This window comes from Mirounga leonina, unplaced genomic scaffold, assembly GCF_011800145.1.
Source record: "Mirounga leonina isolate KUSES-001 unplaced genomic scaffold, KU_Mleo_1.0 Mir_114, whole genome shotgun sequence".
NCBI lineage: Eukaryota > Metazoa > Chordata > Mammalia > Carnivora > Phocidae > Mirounga > Mirounga leonina.
The window spans coordinates 36,264,054-36,281,371 of NW_023270265.1; the positions used below are offsets into that span (position 1 = coordinate 36,264,054).

General features: G+C 45.2%; 1 protein-coding gene across 1 annotated transcript in view; it reads right to left on the reverse strand.

Moving 5' to 3' along the window:
• Nucleotides 1-1,736: 1,736 nt before the first annotated feature.
• The window catches only part of LOC117998496 (guanylate cyclase 2G-like), a 39,419-nt gene continuing 23,837 nt past the window's right edge, over nt 1,737-17,318 (reverse strand). The window contains 8 exon segments of the mRNA XM_034987254.1: nt 1,737-1,841; nt 2,220-2,418; nt 3,653-3,833; nt 5,536-5,720; nt 6,630-6,770; nt 8,310-8,487; nt 13,971-14,126; nt 16,002-16,170. Coding sequence (XP_034843145.1) covers nt 1,737-1,841; nt 2,220-2,418; nt 3,653-3,833; nt 5,536-5,720; nt 6,630-6,770; nt 8,310-8,487; nt 13,971-14,126; nt 16,002-16,170 — 1,314 coding nt within the window.

The following is a 17,318-nucleotide window of genomic DNA, read 5'->3' on the forward strand; positions in this document are numbered from 1 at the left end:
TTTCATATTCTCATCTCCCCCCAGTGTGGTACCTGGCACAGCGTAAGTGCTCAGTAAATGCTCTTTGAATTAATGAAATATCATATGGATGGATGGATGGATGGATGGATGGATGGATGGATGGATAGATGGATGGATAGGGAATGGCCTATCTCTCTGAAAGACCTCAGAGCAGAGGTTGTTCTGTTCCCTTCCATGGGAAAACAAAGTATTTGGAATCCAGACACTCTGCTCCCAAACAAGGGAAGAAATTCTGAAATATAAGAAGATAAATGTTGTCCCATTGTCTCCATGCTGAGGCAGCAGGAGTAGCTCCCCTGTCCCTCTCAGATAAATGCCTTCTTTTGACTAATGCTTTCAAGCCTTGATGCTAAAGGCCTATGGGGAGGAGCAGAGCCTCCCCCAATAAAAATGGTATCATGTCAGAGAAAATGGAGTCTGTGAAGGTCCTAGAGTTCAGTCGTCCACCTCTGGACAGAAGAAAAGTCTTGCCAATGGAAACACACAGTAGCTCCATGGAGATGGGACTGTTTGTAAGGCACATCCCTTGGCCCCTATTTAGTGGCCCTCTTCCTGAAGAAAGGCAAGAATTGCACCAAACCTTTTGTAAGATTTGGTATTAAAGGCTCTCAACTCATCCAAATTATTCTCCTATACAGAGTTCAAAAATATCTCTACAAAAGCAGCTCACAGGTCAAGTAAAAAAAGAAAACATTCCCGATCTCATTGCTTTTCACTTCTTCAGTCTTAGGGAATTCACCAGGAAAGTGTCTCAAACACAATACATCATCCAAACTGCTCTCCCATATTCAGGAGCAGCCATGAGGAGGATGTGATGAGTTACAAGGGATAAAAAAAAAAAGAGAGAGAGAGAGAGAGAGAAGTACTGTTAAGTGCATTAGTGGTTTAGTCAGTCTGCTACAAGAACCACTGACAGACATGATGGAATCCTATTCTCTGTGTAAGGGGGGAAATAGTCATAGCAGAATGGATGGGTTCATCTTCGTCTGCTGGAGGTTGCAAAAAATTTAGCATTTCATAAATCAATGAAAAAGTCCACTTAAAATTCAAGCCTTGATTGAAAGCAAAGCCTATCTTCATTCCTTTGCTTTGGATAGGAAAGAAATTAAGCAATAAATTGAGAGTGGGACATTTCCATTTGGAAACTGCAGCGCTCACAGGAAGTCAGAGCTCAGGACCAGGCCTTTCAGGGACTGACTGCCCCGATCCAGTCTACCTGGAATGGCCTGATCCTGTTGGATTTCAGTGACTGTTCACACCTTAGATAGATCTTTATCCCTGGGAAACATTGCTGAGATGCCTTCTGATAACTAAAGGTTAGGGAGCAGCCCCTGGAAAAAAGAAGGCAGGCAGGGTGGGGCCAGCAGCCCCAAGTTTTGTCCTCCGGGTTTCCTCTCTTCCAGAATGAAATTGGGTTCACTGCAAATTCACAAGCTAATGGGCCGGAAATATCTGGCAGCTAGAGCAAGTTCACTGGCAGGTCTGGGAGCAACAACCCAGCCCTGGTCCCCCAGGAAATGAGTTCACCCTATCCAGCTCATCCCAACCTCACAGAGCTCTGGGGCGGGAAGAGGAGGCCAGCTAGATGGCTCCCCCTACTGGCAGATTAACTCAATACCCCAGATCTACACCCCCTGCATGGGATATTTAATGCGTCTAACCAAATGGTCCTCAGACTTTTATGGGACCCCACAAACATCTTTAAAGAAAATACCTCAGAAGTTCTCTGGGACTTTAGCTTCTTCCTCAGTAAAGTCGGGGAGTGGAATAGTGAAGCCTTTTTTGCCTTTCAACCAGAAAGTGGTTTGTTCTCCTTTGCCCTGTGGGAGTCACAGAGGAGGAACGGCTGCCCATGAAGTGTGCCCTCTGCACAGACAGCTCGGTCTCCCTTGCTTGTTGACTGAAAGTTTTGTTCTTAGCCAAAGTGCAATTAGGCAGGAGCAGCCTCAGTGAAGGGAAGGCCTCATTATAGATGAAATCTTGGCTTCCTTGGCCTTTGCTGGTAAGCGTAAATGGATAGTCAGCAATGGCCTAGGGGGTGAGGGCCTGTCAAGGTTGAATTTTGCTGCAAAGGAAATCTTTTAAAAATAATAATAAAATCTATGAGCTCGTCTGATCAGTAGGGCAACTGGTGAAGCACCTCATATACATGTTCACATTTAATCCCCACATCTACCCTTCGAGGGCAATATTATCACCATTCCCATTTCACTGGTGATAAAACCAGGCCCCCAAATCTGACAGCCAGTAAAATTCAAAGCTAGGTCTGTGCTGCTGCCTTCTAGAAAAATCTTCCCCTTACCTGAAGTCTGTTGATGAAACACAGTATGTTCAGTGTCTCCCAACAGACAGTGCCTGGGCATGGTGATTCCAACCGCGCCAGCCACCCCAGGACCGACAAGGCGGAGAACAGAAGGGCATAGCCGATCTGCATTTCCCAAGGGCTGGACTGCATGATGCACATTAAGTCAGTAAATGCAATTCAACAAACATTTAAGTGCCCTCTTCAGGCAGAGCTTGGCAGCAGATCCTAGGGTTTACAAAGAGGCAACCTACAGAATCCACAGACTTCTGGTGGAAAACCACATAATCAATTATGATGAGCTGAATGTTTGTAACCCCCTCCTTCATTCACTTGCAGAAGCCCTGACCCTCGAGCTGGTATTAGGAGGCAGGGCCTTAGGGAGGTACTTAGGGTTTAGATGAGGTCCTGAGGGTAGGGCCCTTAGAAGAAGAGGGGACACCAGAGCGCTCTCTCTTTCTTCGCTATGTGAGGACATAGCCAGGAGGCAGCCTTTGGTGAGATTAAGAAGAGGGTCCTCATCGGAACCGACCATACTGAAACCCTGATCTCGGACTTCCCTGCCTCCGGAACTGTGAGAAAATAAATGTCTGTTGTTTAAGCCACCCAGTCTGTGGTATTTTGTTATAACAACCAAGCTCAGACAGAAATTAATGGCGATGTTATTCATGCACTAGAGATATAAACAAAGGAACTGCAGCACAAATGTGGGAGTAATTAATTCTGATTAGAGGCCAGGTTTTATTTTAGTCAAGCCTTGGAGGACAGGTAGGAGCAGGTCTAGCTACTTAACTTACAGGGCCCAGTCTAAAGTGAAAATAAGGAACCCCTCATTCAAAACCCATTAAGAAATTATTTAAGAAAGTAAATAATATAAATATTATTAATATAATAATATTATAGTGATAATTATATTAATAATGTTATGGTAATATATTAATGAAGAAACTAAGAAGAGCATTAAACCAAGTGCTGGTTGCTTCTGCACAGTCACGTGCCCATGAGTTTGACCAAAACCAGACCAGATCAAAGGGCATTTGAGGCAGAGGCATGAGGGGGGGCGGGCGCTGCGGAGAGCAGCCCCACCTAACCGTCCTATGTTTCGGTCTCCTCTTAACTTTTGGTTCAACATCCTGGAGTCTCTGGGTGTCTTCGCTGTCACCAAGTAATCTGGCTAGCTGGAAATAGATTTACAGAGACAATTCAACCCTGTTTCCCTTGAAGATGCTACCATTCAACTTCGGGGTCCTAAAAACCTCAGACCCGGGACTTGAATCCAGAACCACCTGCTGTCATACATGGACCCTAAGGCCCCAGGGCTGTCTACCTGTGTGGATCCCAGTCCTGAGCCTGAGCTTCTCCTCAGGCATGTGCCCCATCTGGAAGTAGACAGTGGCACTGAGGAAGTACAAGGACATCGTGGCAATCTCGTCCACGTGCTGGATTCCACTGCGCATGGGAAGTCCGCTAGCCACCATGTATGCATCTCCAGTGGCTTCCACCCGAAAAAAAAGCAACAAAGTGGCCTTGCTCTGAGGCCCCCCACATTGAAGAGTCACACTCCCTGACCTCCACTCCCTCCATGTCCCAGCATGTCTACAAGTTTCTGCTCTTGTCCTGGTTCTTCCACAAAGCCTTCCTTCCCTGAGCCCTCCTGCACACAGTCACTGCTTTCTCCTCTGAAATCTGATCGTGGTGGTGACCATATTTCCGCAACTCAAGTTCAAAACCAGTTAAACAGGCAGCAGTGTACAAATGGGGTAAATCTTGAAGGATCACATGCATCCATCAAGCGGAATTCATCTTGCCCAACCTGAAAGGTCTTCACCCCATACAAGGGCTCTTAGATACATTTATACATATGTATACAGTAGACACAATATATATGCTTATACTTACGTATAAATTCATGTATCTGCCTGATTTGTCCTCTTCTCTCCCCTAATAAATCCTAATAAAGTCAGCTTTCAGATCCCTCATTCACAATAGAAAATAAATGACCAGTGTGAACTTTAAAGATACAACCCTTTCCAGATGTTTGCATTTTAGCAGAATCCAAAGATCATGTGGTAAAGGTGGGATTCCAGGCATTAGCCAGGCAGTAAAAATACCTCTGTCTATTGGTCACCCCAGAATTACACAAAATCAACCAGTACACAAGTCTGATTGCTTCCAGGCTGCCTCTCCCCACCACGGGTACATACATCCTTTAGACACTGACACTGATTTAGTATTAGCTCGTGCAAAACATAGCGGAGAACATAACACCAAGAGGAAATCCCAGAGGATGCCCTCCTAAGCAGAGCAGCTTCCGTTTTGGGGTACATGTGACCTACCCTTTGAGATTATCCACACCATCTTTTCTTTCACCCTTAAACAGAGGCAGATCTGTGGGGAACACTGGGGGATAACCATTAAGATTATGTCCCCGGGGGACATGACCACACTGTCCCCCAAATCTCCCCGGCCCCAGGGCCACAGGCAGAGCCCTGCTATCATGGTCAGCACCTGTGGCTGCCCCAAGATGCGTGAGCTTGGGCACCCTGAAGTCATGATCCGGCCCCATCAGAAAACTCAGAAAACACCCAAAGCAGCCATCACCACCACTTGAATGAAGCCAAATTATTCATTTTTGCTATCGTTCCCCGACAAATCATTTTTTACCATATTCCTACATCTCTCCCCCTGCCCCGCCTGAGAGGCACTAGGCAGATCGTTGTTTCTCATTTTAGCCACGAGTCTGATAGTCTACACTTGGGCGTCTGTCTTCACCTGCACTGCTAAGGATCACAGTAACAGAAGTGAGACTCACACAGGGTCCGAAGACGACCTTTAAAGGAGAGTAAATGTGAGCCTCTTTGAATACGAAGGAAATATATTCAGGAGTGAGCTGGAGGAATCAGTCAGTAGGAGGTCAATGCCTCTTTAGAAATGTGTTTACCGCAAGATAAAATAATGGAAGGAAACAAGGAGCAACTGGTGAGTCTTGACAAGCACATGCATCTGTGATTAATCAAGCCCTTTCCCAAGAAAACAAACGGGAATAAAATATTGAGTTTCTGCCATGCACTGGGACAGACTGCCAGCCTGAAATAGAGCCTTTCCCTGGCTGACAGCTAGGGCTGGGTCCACCCTCACTCCTGCCCTGGAGTCAGCCAACAAGGAGAGCGTGTCCCCTCACAGCCCAGGAGCCAAGTGTCTCACCTTAGACGCATCATATGTCTTAATGATGTGATCAAATAAACTGTACAGGTCATTAAGGAGCTTCACAACTTGTAGGGGGGAGCTGAGAGAACACAGTTTTGTGAATCCAACAATGTCAGAGAAAAAGATTGTCACAGACTCAAAACGTTCAGGTTCCACAGACCTTCCAGCTATGAGCTGTTCTCCAATGAAGCTGAAACCAGAGAATAGGGATCGGTTTTGAACAGACTCTTACTCATTTTGTCTCCTACAAACCCCTGCAGAGTCATCCTTATAGTTCCTTTTGCTTCAGTGAATTAGGTTTTTGGTTAACAAAAATTCCATCATCTAAAGGGATTTTTTTGACTCCCATTTCTCCACCTGCATTTTCTCTAAAGAGATACTTTCATTGGTGGGTATAAATTGGAGGAGGGGGAGAAGGTTACAGAAATGCCTTTACAATAAGGATTTTCTCCCTGAGGGCATCTCATTTTCCCCTGTTGGTTATAGAGTTTGGTGGTAAAGATTCAACCTGCAGATGTGGGAGGAAAAGTAAGCAGCCACCAATCCACAAATCAATATTTTTGCTTTACTCCACCAATCTCACGTTAACACCTTCAAATCCCCGACCCCGCCTCTTTGTCAAGACACACAGGAAGGGTGCTGGAATTTTAATAGCAGATGCTCCTGCCAAGTGTTTAAAGAGAGTACAGATGCAATTACAGCCAAAAATTAAGCGAGTTTTGAATCTGAAGTCATGGGCGCATATCGTATTGTACAAAGAAAGGTTTGGGAGCACGATCTCAAATACTGGGGAGCTAGCAATTAATCAGACTCATGCAACCAGAGCTCCATCTAGTGGTCGCTCTCCTGTTGCCGCAGCCATAATCTTTACTGTAAGACATTCTCTAGTCCTATGAATTCAAGGGACTTTGCCCCTATCTCCTTTTACAGGCTGTACCAAGTTGCCTGCAAAATGCTTCACCTGTTTTAGAAGAACCTGACTTCCTCTTATTAAAGGAACAAAAAAAATATTCTCTCTATATGGAGCCTTTTAGATAGTGATGCTATTTTTTCCCGGGTCCTTTGAAAAGCTCCACCCCCACCCCGAGCTCTGGAATACCTTGGCAGCGTTGTGGACAGAAGCCTATCCACTTTCCTCTTCTCCGCCATCAGCTGGTTGGTCCTCAATTCCACCACGTCCTCCAGGTGATTGGCTTACACATCCAGCTTGCTCACCATACTGTCTAGGATGTTCACGTGGCTTTAAAAGAACCCCCACATTAACACTTTTTTCCAAGAACTTTAGGGCCACAGTGGAGCACAACTTCCAGCTATACATTCCAAGAAAAGAAAATATGTCTTGCCCTTCAGGTTCCCTACTGCAGGGCTGCCCGTGGACAGCAGTGAAATGACCATGGCTGTGAGGTCACGTGGCCTTCTACCAGCTCTATGACCTTGACCTGCACCCTTCATCTCCCTGAGCCTCAGTTTCTTCCTCTGGAAAATGAGGATAATACCACGTACTTCCCAGGGCTGTTCTGAGGGTTCAGGGAGATAATGGGTACACGGTCTCGATCTGTGTCTGGCACTCATCAGACACTCAACAAATTGGCCCTCCCCCACTTCCCCACATGCTCCAGACCATCGTCATGGTCAGTCAAAAATACAGATTTCAGGACAGTTTTTTTTTTTTTTTTTTTTTTTTCTGAATAACACCAGCTGTTTTCTTTTCAGATGACAGATGTAGGGGCACTTCTAGATCCTATAGGCTCTTGTTTTAGAAGCATCTTCAGAAAAATTGTTTCAATTCCCCATTTTTCAGATGAGGAGACTGAGGCTCACATAGGAAATAGACTTGCCTTAACATAGGAGAGCAGATTTTCTGAGTAAAAGTCATGATTGACCTGAGACATACCATTTAAAACAATTTTGAGGGAGCCTGGGTGGCTCAGTTGGTTAAGCCACTGCCTTCGGCTCAGGTCATGATCCTGGAGTCCCAGGATCGAGTCCCGCATCAGGCTCCCTGCTCAGCGGGGGGGTCTGCTTCTCCCTCTGACCCTCTTCCCTCTCATGCTCTCTGTCTCTCATTCTCTCTCTCTCAAATAAATAAATAAAATCTTAAAAAAAAATTTTGATGTGGAAAATGCAGAATACAGGGCTGTTGTGTTACGAATACACAGCAGAATGGCCAAGTTAGGAGCAGATGCCAGACTCCCAGCCCAGGGCCCTTCTATCAACTCAAGCTACTTCTAACATGGCCATGCTGCATATGCTCAATGTGCCAAAAGATGACACAATTATCCTAATATGAAGCAAGCTACTATTGAGGAAATTGCTTGGGAGTCACAAATAATTTAAGTTAAAGACTTACTCTAAGGCTGGTGAATAGTTTTTTATCTCATTGTCCAACCCCAACTGATGAGTCATGACCCTTGGAATGCTGGTTCAGAAAACATTCTGGGGCCATGTCAAAATTCCCTAGGAAAGAGAGCTTGGTTGATTAGTAATATCTGGAACAGACAAAGGAGGACAATGGAAGTGCTGATGTCTGATACATTTTTGTGTCATTTGTGAAACAAAGGGAGAATTTATCACTCTAATCAGCATGCAACACGGTGCTTTGCATGTGGAAGGCATCGAGTGGGTGGATGATGAATGAAGGAAGGAATGGGTGAATGAATGAGTGAGTGGAGGAATGAATGAATGAATGGAGTGAGCCAAACAGGAGCAATCACAGCCATATTGTTTCAAAATTCTAATGGTTAAATGATCAGGAGAAAATGTTCCACATCTCACTCACCCTTTGGAACTGGCTTCTCGTAAAATTTTTTTGATGGACGAGAAAGTGGGCCTTTTCTCTGGAGATTCATCCCAACAGGCCTTCACCATGACCGCAATCTTCTCATTGCCCTTCTCCTCTGACAGGGAAGATCGAAATGGAACTGAAGCCATGGAGTCTTTGATTCAGCTGATGATTTCTGAAATTCATGTGGGATATAGACCAAACATCTGAAAACGTCTGAAAACTTTGGGCCATTCAGGACACTTCAAACATATGTGCTCTTCAATTTGTAAACTGAGTTTTTAAATAAATTGAACAGATTGGAATGTTGGAGAAATCTGAATATTTTATGAGAAATACTTTGGAACCTCCTGGAAAATGAAGAATCCTACTGTAAAACATATAAGCACCTTCAAATGAATCTGTTTTTAGATTAAGTTCATTTTTTTTCCCAATAGAACTTTTCTTGAAGTAAAGCATATATATATCTATGTGACTTCAGGAGTATATAAGAATTTGGGGTTGGAAATCCCCAAAGTGCACCTTATACAATTTGTATTCCATATACAATGTCCCATAAAAGTTATTTTAGCAAATAATAAATGTTACCACCATGTGCTGCCTCCATGTCCAACTTTGTAAACCTACTTTCTTTCACTTCTGCATTGACTTCTACTAACATTTATTAAACATTCTGCTTATCCAGGTTTTGTAGAGGCAATAATAATTTGAGAACAATGTATACATGTTTTGGTATAAAAATACTATGGGTGTAATAACATGAATTTTTATTTATTTATTTTTTATTTGAGAGAGAGAGTGTGAGAGAGAGAGATCATGAGTGGGGAGAGGGGCAGAGAGAGAAGCAGAATCCCCGCTGAGCGGGAGCCCTATGTGGGGCTGTATCGCAGGACCTGCGATCATGACCTGAGCCAAAGGCAGACGCTTAACTGACTGAGCCACCCAGGCACTCCACATGAACGAATCTTAAGCACATATTACTAAGTAAAAAAAGGTAGTCTGAAAAGGCCACACACTGTATGGTTCTGTTTATATGACATTCCAGAAAAGGCTGTAGAGGTGGGTACATGATACTGTGTATGTGCTAAAACCCACAGAACTTTACAGCACAGAGAGTAAACCTCAAAGAACACACATTCTTAACAATATCAGTTAGGATATTGGACAATCCCAGGATAGAGGCAGACCGTGACAAAAGAATGACTTGAGACCATTAAGACTAAACAAAAGGACCCATTCACAATCACTGTATTCTAGTCGGCACGACTGCTTCTCACGAGGGGACAGAATAAGAACTCTGAAAGTACCACACACATAGGCTGATTGGATACGTAAGTAAATGGATGGCAAATGGTGGGAGCCAGGATCTCACTATTAGAAAGGGAGGTTTGGATAAGTGATAGGGAGACTAGAATAAATAAACCATGTGGTAATGATGTTGTAAATGTCGGTATGAACTCATGTTTAGCTTAGCATAGATACAGCTGGGTAGATACAGATATGGAAATGCGTATATACACATGCCCCTGGGAAGGGCAAGATGCAAGAACAGCCCAGCAGCAACGAGCACCCAGCATCTAGGTCTTGGTTTCCAATATCATTCTCCAGTAAAAAGAACCAGGGTTTGGGGCGCCTGGGTGGCTCAGTCGTTAAGCGTCTGCCTTTGGCTCAGGTCACGATCCCAGGGTCCTGGGATCGAGCCCCGCATCGAGCTCCCTGCTCGGCGGGAAGCCTGCTTCTCCCTCTCCCACTCCCCCTGCTTGTGTTCCCTCTCTCGCTGTGTCTCTCTCTGTCAAATAAACAAATAAAATCTTAAAAAAAAAAAAAAAAAAGAACCAGGGTTTATATACCCTTGACATGATGGGACGAACATGACAATTTACCTCTGTGGCCTTCCTCCCAAGAAGTAGAAGCCCAGTCTAGTCATGACGAAAAAAGTAATCAGACAAATCCCAAATGATAAACATTCTACAAAATAACTGGCCAGCACTATGTCATAAAAATGAAGGATAGTCTCTGAGAAACATTCCTAAGGAGCATGGAGTAGACATGATGGCTAAATGCAGTGGGGTGTCCTGGATGGGATGCTGGGGTAGGAAAGGACACTGGGTTAAAAACTAAGGAAATCTGGGAGCACCTGTGTGGCTCAGTCGGTTGAGCATCCAATTCTTGATTTTGGCTCAGGTCATGATCTCAGGGTCGTGGGATTGAGCCCCCGTGTCAGGCTCCACACTGGGTGTAGAGCCTGCTTAAGACTCTCTCTCTCCTTCTCCCTCTGCCCTTTCTTCTCCTCTTAAAAAATGAACAAACAAAAAAACAAAAAACAAACAAACCAAAAAACCCAAGGAAATCTGAACAAGGTATGGCCTTTACTTAATAATAATAATACAAGTTCTAAAACTGTGTAAAATATTATCTTGTTTTTGTAAATGTACATACTTGAGTTTAAGTGCACATTTTTAATGCCTAAAAATGATCTGAAAGAAAATACATTTAAAAAAATAATCTGAAAGGAAATACATTTAAAAAAACCACACAATTACCGTATGGGTTCAAATTCAAATTGTGGGTCTGCTCCTCAGAGTACACATGTCATGAGCTGATAATGTGCAGCTGTCCTTTAATCGTCAACCATCCATGGTTACTCTATTGTAACTGTTCTTCTTTGGTGTGCATCAGGATGGGGGATGGCGGGCTTTTAAAACACAGATTCTGGGCCCACCCCCCCAGTTTCCAATTCCGAAGGCCTGGGGGTTGGGCCTGAAAATCTGCATTTCTAACAAGTACCCAGGGAATGCTGATGCTGCTGGTCCAGGGTTGCACTAGGCCAGTGCCTCTCAAACTGTGGATCTTCAACATCATCTGGGAACTTGATAAAAACGTAAATTCTCAGGCCTCGCCCCAGACCTCCTGAATCAGAGACCCTGAGGGTGGGACCCAGTAATTCTGTGTCTTAACAAGCCCTCCAGGTAATTCTGACACCCACTAACATGTGAAAAGCACTGGTCTAGTGTGTGCAGAGACTCAATATCTATCCAGTTCCCAGCACCAGGATTGTTTGTAGGGAAGTACAAGAAGTTAATGGAAGAAGTGTGTTTGTCCATAAATTAGGTGCACCTTGTACTTTTCCTGGTTGCAGTCCTGTGTATACATAGTCCCATATGGCCAGCTCTCATTTAAGTCTGTGAGCAAAGGACTACAGTGAAGGGCAAACATACCAACTGTATACAGTCTGCCCATCCCCACTGCCACCCCGGCCCCCCACCTCCACCCCAATTGGTGCAATCCCATGGCAGCTGAGCCTGGCGAGTACAGATGGGCTCCTTCCTGGGCTCAGTCTGGGAAGATCTATGTAGCTTCTTGGTTCCAAAGTCAGTCGCACTTGGATTTGGGGTGAACCTTTTGGAATTAGTCTCCCTTCTATTTCACCTGACCATAGATTAGAAACTGGAATCCACTTTTATTTTTATTTTATTTATTTATTTTTTTTGGGGGGGATCCAATCTCTTTATTTTTATTTTTTAAAGATTTGTTTATTTAATTAATTAGTTTGTTTGTTTGTTTTTGAGAGAGAGAGCAAGGGAGAGAGAGCCTGAGCTGGCGGGGAAGGGCAGAGAGAAAAGGACAAGCAGACTCCCCGCTGAGCAGGGAGCCGGATGTGGGACTCGATCCCAGAGTCCTGGGATCATGACCTGAGCCGAAGGCAGACGCTTAACAGGCTGAGCCACCCAGGTGCCCCAGGAAGCTGCTTTTAAAGCAACTACATACATTTAGAAAAGCTCCTGACTTGAAAAAGTCTCCAGGGAATTCATGATGCTCTAAAGATGAGACTTGAGACTGGCCCCTGGGAATGGGCTAGAAATGATAGGCAAAGTGGTACAGAAAATAAATCAAGGGAGAAACTTAGAAACTGACACACAAACACTTCCCTGGGCTTGCTCAAGACAGCAGCCCTCAACGTGGGCTGCACACTGGAATCACCCGCAAACCCTGATGCCCAGATCGTGGCATATGGCATCAGAATCTCCTCGGCTGAGACCCAGGTAGTAGCAGTTTTTAAAATTCCCAGGTAATTCCAGTGTATGGCTAACCTGGAAAGTAACAGTGCTGGGGGTTACGCCTCCTATACTTTTATTTTTTTTTTTATCAATCTGGATCAAATTTTGCTTATCTCCTACCACTTCTGCCCTTAATTCCATGACGGGGTGTGTGTGAGGAGACAACTCAGCAAAAAATAAGCCTGAGCATATCCTATAAAGACAATTGGGCAGCATTTATTAAAAAAAATTAAATATACTTAAAATATATTTATCTATTCAATTTTATGTCCACAAAGATACAAGGCTGCTCACTGCAGCAACTATAATAGCAAAAAATGGAAAATAACCAGAATGTGTATTAATCAATAATACATGGCATATCCTTACAATGAAAAATTCTGTAGTCCTTAAGAAAGAATAAAGCAAATTTGTATATACACATATGAGATGAGAGATACCCAAACAGAAGGAACAGTGTGTGCAAAGGCTCTGGGGTAGGAATGTGTCTGGCATGAGGGAGGCACATGAAGGTGGCCAGCATGACTGAAAGGGGCAAACCATGCGGGATGGAATTAGGAAGGTGTACTGAGCTGAATGGTGGTCCCCAATAAGATATGTCCATGTCCTAATCCCCAGAATCTGTGAATGTGACCTTATTTGAAGAAAAGGTCTTTGCAGATATAATTAAGTATCTTGGGTTGAGGGGATCATTTCGGAATCCCAGGTGGGCTCTAATCCAACGACAAGTGCCCTTTATAAGATACAGACAGAGGAGAGGTATACAGAGGAGGAAGCAATGTTAAGGTGAAGGCAGAGATTGGAGCGATTTGTCCAAAAGTCCATGAAGCCCCAGGCAGCCACCAAAAACTAGATAAGACAAAGAACAGATCTTCCCTAAAGCTTCTAGAGGGAGCACGGCCCTGCTGAACCTTGATTTTGGACTTCTGCCTTCTAGAATTGTAAGAAAATAAATTTCTGTCACTTAAACCTAGCAGATTTGTGGTTAACTTATTATGGCAACCATAGGACACTAATAGAGAAAGTCCCCGAGGCCAGGTGGGAGGGCTTTGGTGGTCTTGCAGGCCACTGTTAGGGCTTAGCTTTCGTTCCCTAAATGGGAAGCCAGGGGAGGATGCTGTGAACAGAAATGACGTGACCTAAATCATTTTCTTTCTTTCTTTTTTTTAAGATTTTATTTATTTATTTGGGAGAGAGAATGAGAGACAGAGAGCACGAGAGGGAAGAGGGTCAGAGGGAGAAGCAGACCCCCCGCTGAGCAGGGAGCCCGATGCGGGACTCGATCCCGGGACTCCAGGATCATGACCTGAGCCGAAGGCAGTCGCCCAACCAACTGAGCCACCCAGGCGCCCCGACCTAAATCATTTTCCAACAGGATCACCCTGACTGCTATTATAGAATAAAGTGTGTAATCCTGAGTTTCTGGATTGTTTTTATAAGCAAACTGCAACCAGTTTTTTAATTTAAAAAAGAACATAAACTTTAAGAAGGAAAAACAATGGAATAAATCATAAATTAATAAACACTGAATTAAAAAAACAAGCATTTGAAAGCTAGCCCACACAACCAAAGCCTGCCAAAGAGGCTCTTTCAGCTTTACCATCTGGCGCCTCGTCGAGGTCCTCAAAAGGCCCGTGGTCCTGGTTGTGGATCAGCTCCGTCATCAGGATGGCAAAGCTGTGAACATCTCCCTTTGGGGTGCCGGACCAGGGCGCCTCTGGCAGCCGCCAGAGCTCGGGGGCCGTCCAGTAGAATTCTGCAAAGCAACGATGTGGAGAGGGAAGCCTGCGGTGGGAAAGGGGCAGGCAGAACGGGAAAAGCCACCACTCTTTCTCAGGGAAGCACAGAAGAATTAAAAGCATCCAGGCCCTGAGAAATCTTCCCAACAGTGCCCGACTTAAAGGGCAAATAGGGATCCGTGGGTATGCGAACGCAGAGCAAACAATCAGGAAGGACGCGCACTCACGTGGTAACTGTGCCTAACGCCTGACTGTGCAGCTGGTAGAGTTCTTCATTTTCTTTCCCTTTTCTGTCTTGTCTAGATTTTTAAAACTAATTTATTGAGGTACGATTCGTAGAACATAAAATTAACCATGAAAGCAAACAATTCAGTGGCATGTAGTACATTCGCAGTATTGTACAACCAACCACCCCAAAAGAAGTTCCAAAACATGTCCATGGCCTCCAAGTAAAATCCTGGTCCCATTAAACGGCTTCTCCCCGGTCCTCCCGCCCCCGGCCCCGGGCAACCACCAACCTGCATTCTGTCTTTATAGATCTCTTTGTTCTGGATATTTTGTATAACCTACATGTATTGCTTGCTGTGAGGTTTATAGGTTTATTTCAGTGTAGGCTACAATCGCTAAACATATTTATATATATATATATATATTGGGGGATGGGGAAATAGAGCGGCTGCTAGCAGGTGTTCAGAATTTCCCCTTTTGTCTTTTTCTGTAAGCATCATGCTGTCCCACGTTTCAGAAACTCCCCCACGTGCGCACAGCCAGGCTGCCGCAAGGTGCTGCTCCAGGGAGGGGTGCCGGGCGCCCCGGGACCGCGCGAGTGGAGACTCAAGGGTGCTCAATTAACCGCGGAGGAGTAGGAAGAGTCCGAGCCTCCGTTTGCGCATGTGCAAAGGGGGTTTGGCCTCCAGGCAAGAAGGTCTCGTCCTGAGATGTGCACGAGAATCATTAGAAAGCTTTTTATTTTTTTTATTTTTTTTTTAAATTTTTTTTTTAAGACTTTATTTATTTGCGAGAGAGACAATGAGAGACAGCATGAGAAGGAGGAGGGTCAGAGGGAGAAGCAGACTCCCTGCTCAGCAGGGAGCCTGATGTGGGACTCGATCCCGGGACTCCAGGATCATGACCTGAGCCGAAGGCAGTCGCTTAACCGACTGAGCCACCCAGGCGCCCTAGAAAGCTTTTTAAAAACCACACAGATGCCCAGGTCTGGATTCCATCTTCAGATATTCTGATTCAGTTGATCTGGGGTGGGATCTGGCCACCTAGGTATTTTTTTAAAGCTTCTCAAGTGATACTGGAGCACCGAGAGGATGGAACTCATCGTCTTTTTTTTTTTTTTTTTTTAAGATTTTATTTATTCATTTGAGAGGGAGAGAGACAGAGAAAGCACAAGCGGGGGAGAGGCAGAAGGAGAGGGAGAAGCAGACTCCTGGCTGAGCTGGGAGTCCGACGTGGGGCTCGATCCCAGGACCTAGAGATCATGACCCGCGCAGAAGGCAGATGCTTAACCATCTGAGCCACCCGGTGCCCCCTCATCGTCTTTTAAGTGCCTGCAGATGATGCGCTCTGAGGACACAGGATCATGATGCAGTGGGTTGCCGCGGCCTAAAGAGAAGGGCAGTGATTTGCTTGGGGCAGCTCGGCCAGGGTGAGAGCTAGCCTCCTAACTCGGACATCACCCCCACAGACTCACCACCCTGGAGGCTATTTTTCTCTCGCTCCCTCGGGGTTAATAGAACAGCCACACACAGTCAGCTCCAGAGGCAGGCCCCCGGTGGGTCCCTGTGCCAGTGAGCTTCAGGTGGCAGAGGTGGGGGGGGCGGGCAGGCGCCCTGTGACCACTCTGCTGGTAGCTAGTGGGTGCAAGATCTGCCAGTGGTTACCCGAGTGGTCTGTCGGTCCCTCGCTGTACGTTCTGTAGGTCCGGCCATACTTGAGCTCCCACAGCCCACAGCCCGTCAGCTTCACCTGCATCCGGCTGTCCACCAGGCAGTTGGAAGGCTTCAGGTTGCCATAGGACCCCAGGCGGCTCCAGTGGAGGAACAGCATGCCCTAGAAGAGTGAAAATAAGCAAATGAATTAGAGTAGGTGTCAATGGACCCTGCTGAAAGAAACAGAGACAGAAACAGATGGACAGAAACACAGACCCAGGGGAGGGGGAAGCGCCCATCTCTAGGTTCATTCGGTTCCAGAGCCACTAACATAGCCCCTTGCCCATGAGTCAACCTGGGTAGAGTTACCCAAGTAGGGGAAGACTATATCTGGCCCCCTGCTGTGGAGCCACGAAGGCAAGGCCAGTCTAAAATAAATAAGCTAAATAAAATAGAATCTGATGGAGTGATCAGACTCCTTAATTGAAATCCCAGCTCTAACACTTAGCAGACAGCAAGTTACTTTACCCCGTAAGCCTCATTTTTCTCATCAAAACAGAGGTGGCAATAATCCCTAGCTCCCAGGGTGGCTGTGGAGGGTACATGGCATAATGTATGTGAGACACCAGACATGTGCATGCCACAAAGTAAATCCCCACCATAAATTATCATGAAAATGTGTATAAATATGATAAAGGAGATCAACAATATGGAAACAACACTATGCAATTAAGACTACTCTCTTATTACCTATGTGTTAGGAATTATACTCTACTCCTACCTGCATATAATGACTCTATAATAATAGAATATTACATTCTGTTATATCCACTTAAGGGTCCTGTTTGAGCACTTTGCAAGGGAAAGGGGATAAAATGAGGAATGTTGAAAAATTCTCATGTCATCCACTGTGTTCTTAAGGGTTTATAGCTATTATTATTATGCAATAATAAACTACCATTATTTATGAAGAGGCCCAGAAAGAACACTAGAATCAGAAGACGCGCATTCACATCTCCACTTGACCACTCAGTCTCTTCAAGCAAGGCACCTCGTCTCACTGGGCCTCAATTTGACCATCTCTGAGATGGCACTGCCTAGATCCCCACTACTTGAAAGATGGCCTAGGGACCAGCAGCACCAACATCACCTGGGAGCTTGGCAGAAATGCAGAGTCTTAGGCCTTGTCCAGATGTACTGAAGCAGACTGTGCATTTTAACCTGATCCCTAGGAGATTCTTGTGCGCATAGCCTGAGAACACCTGTCCTCGTCTATTGTTCCACACCTTGGCTGCCCATTAAAGCCACCTGGGGAGCTTAGAAAGAAAA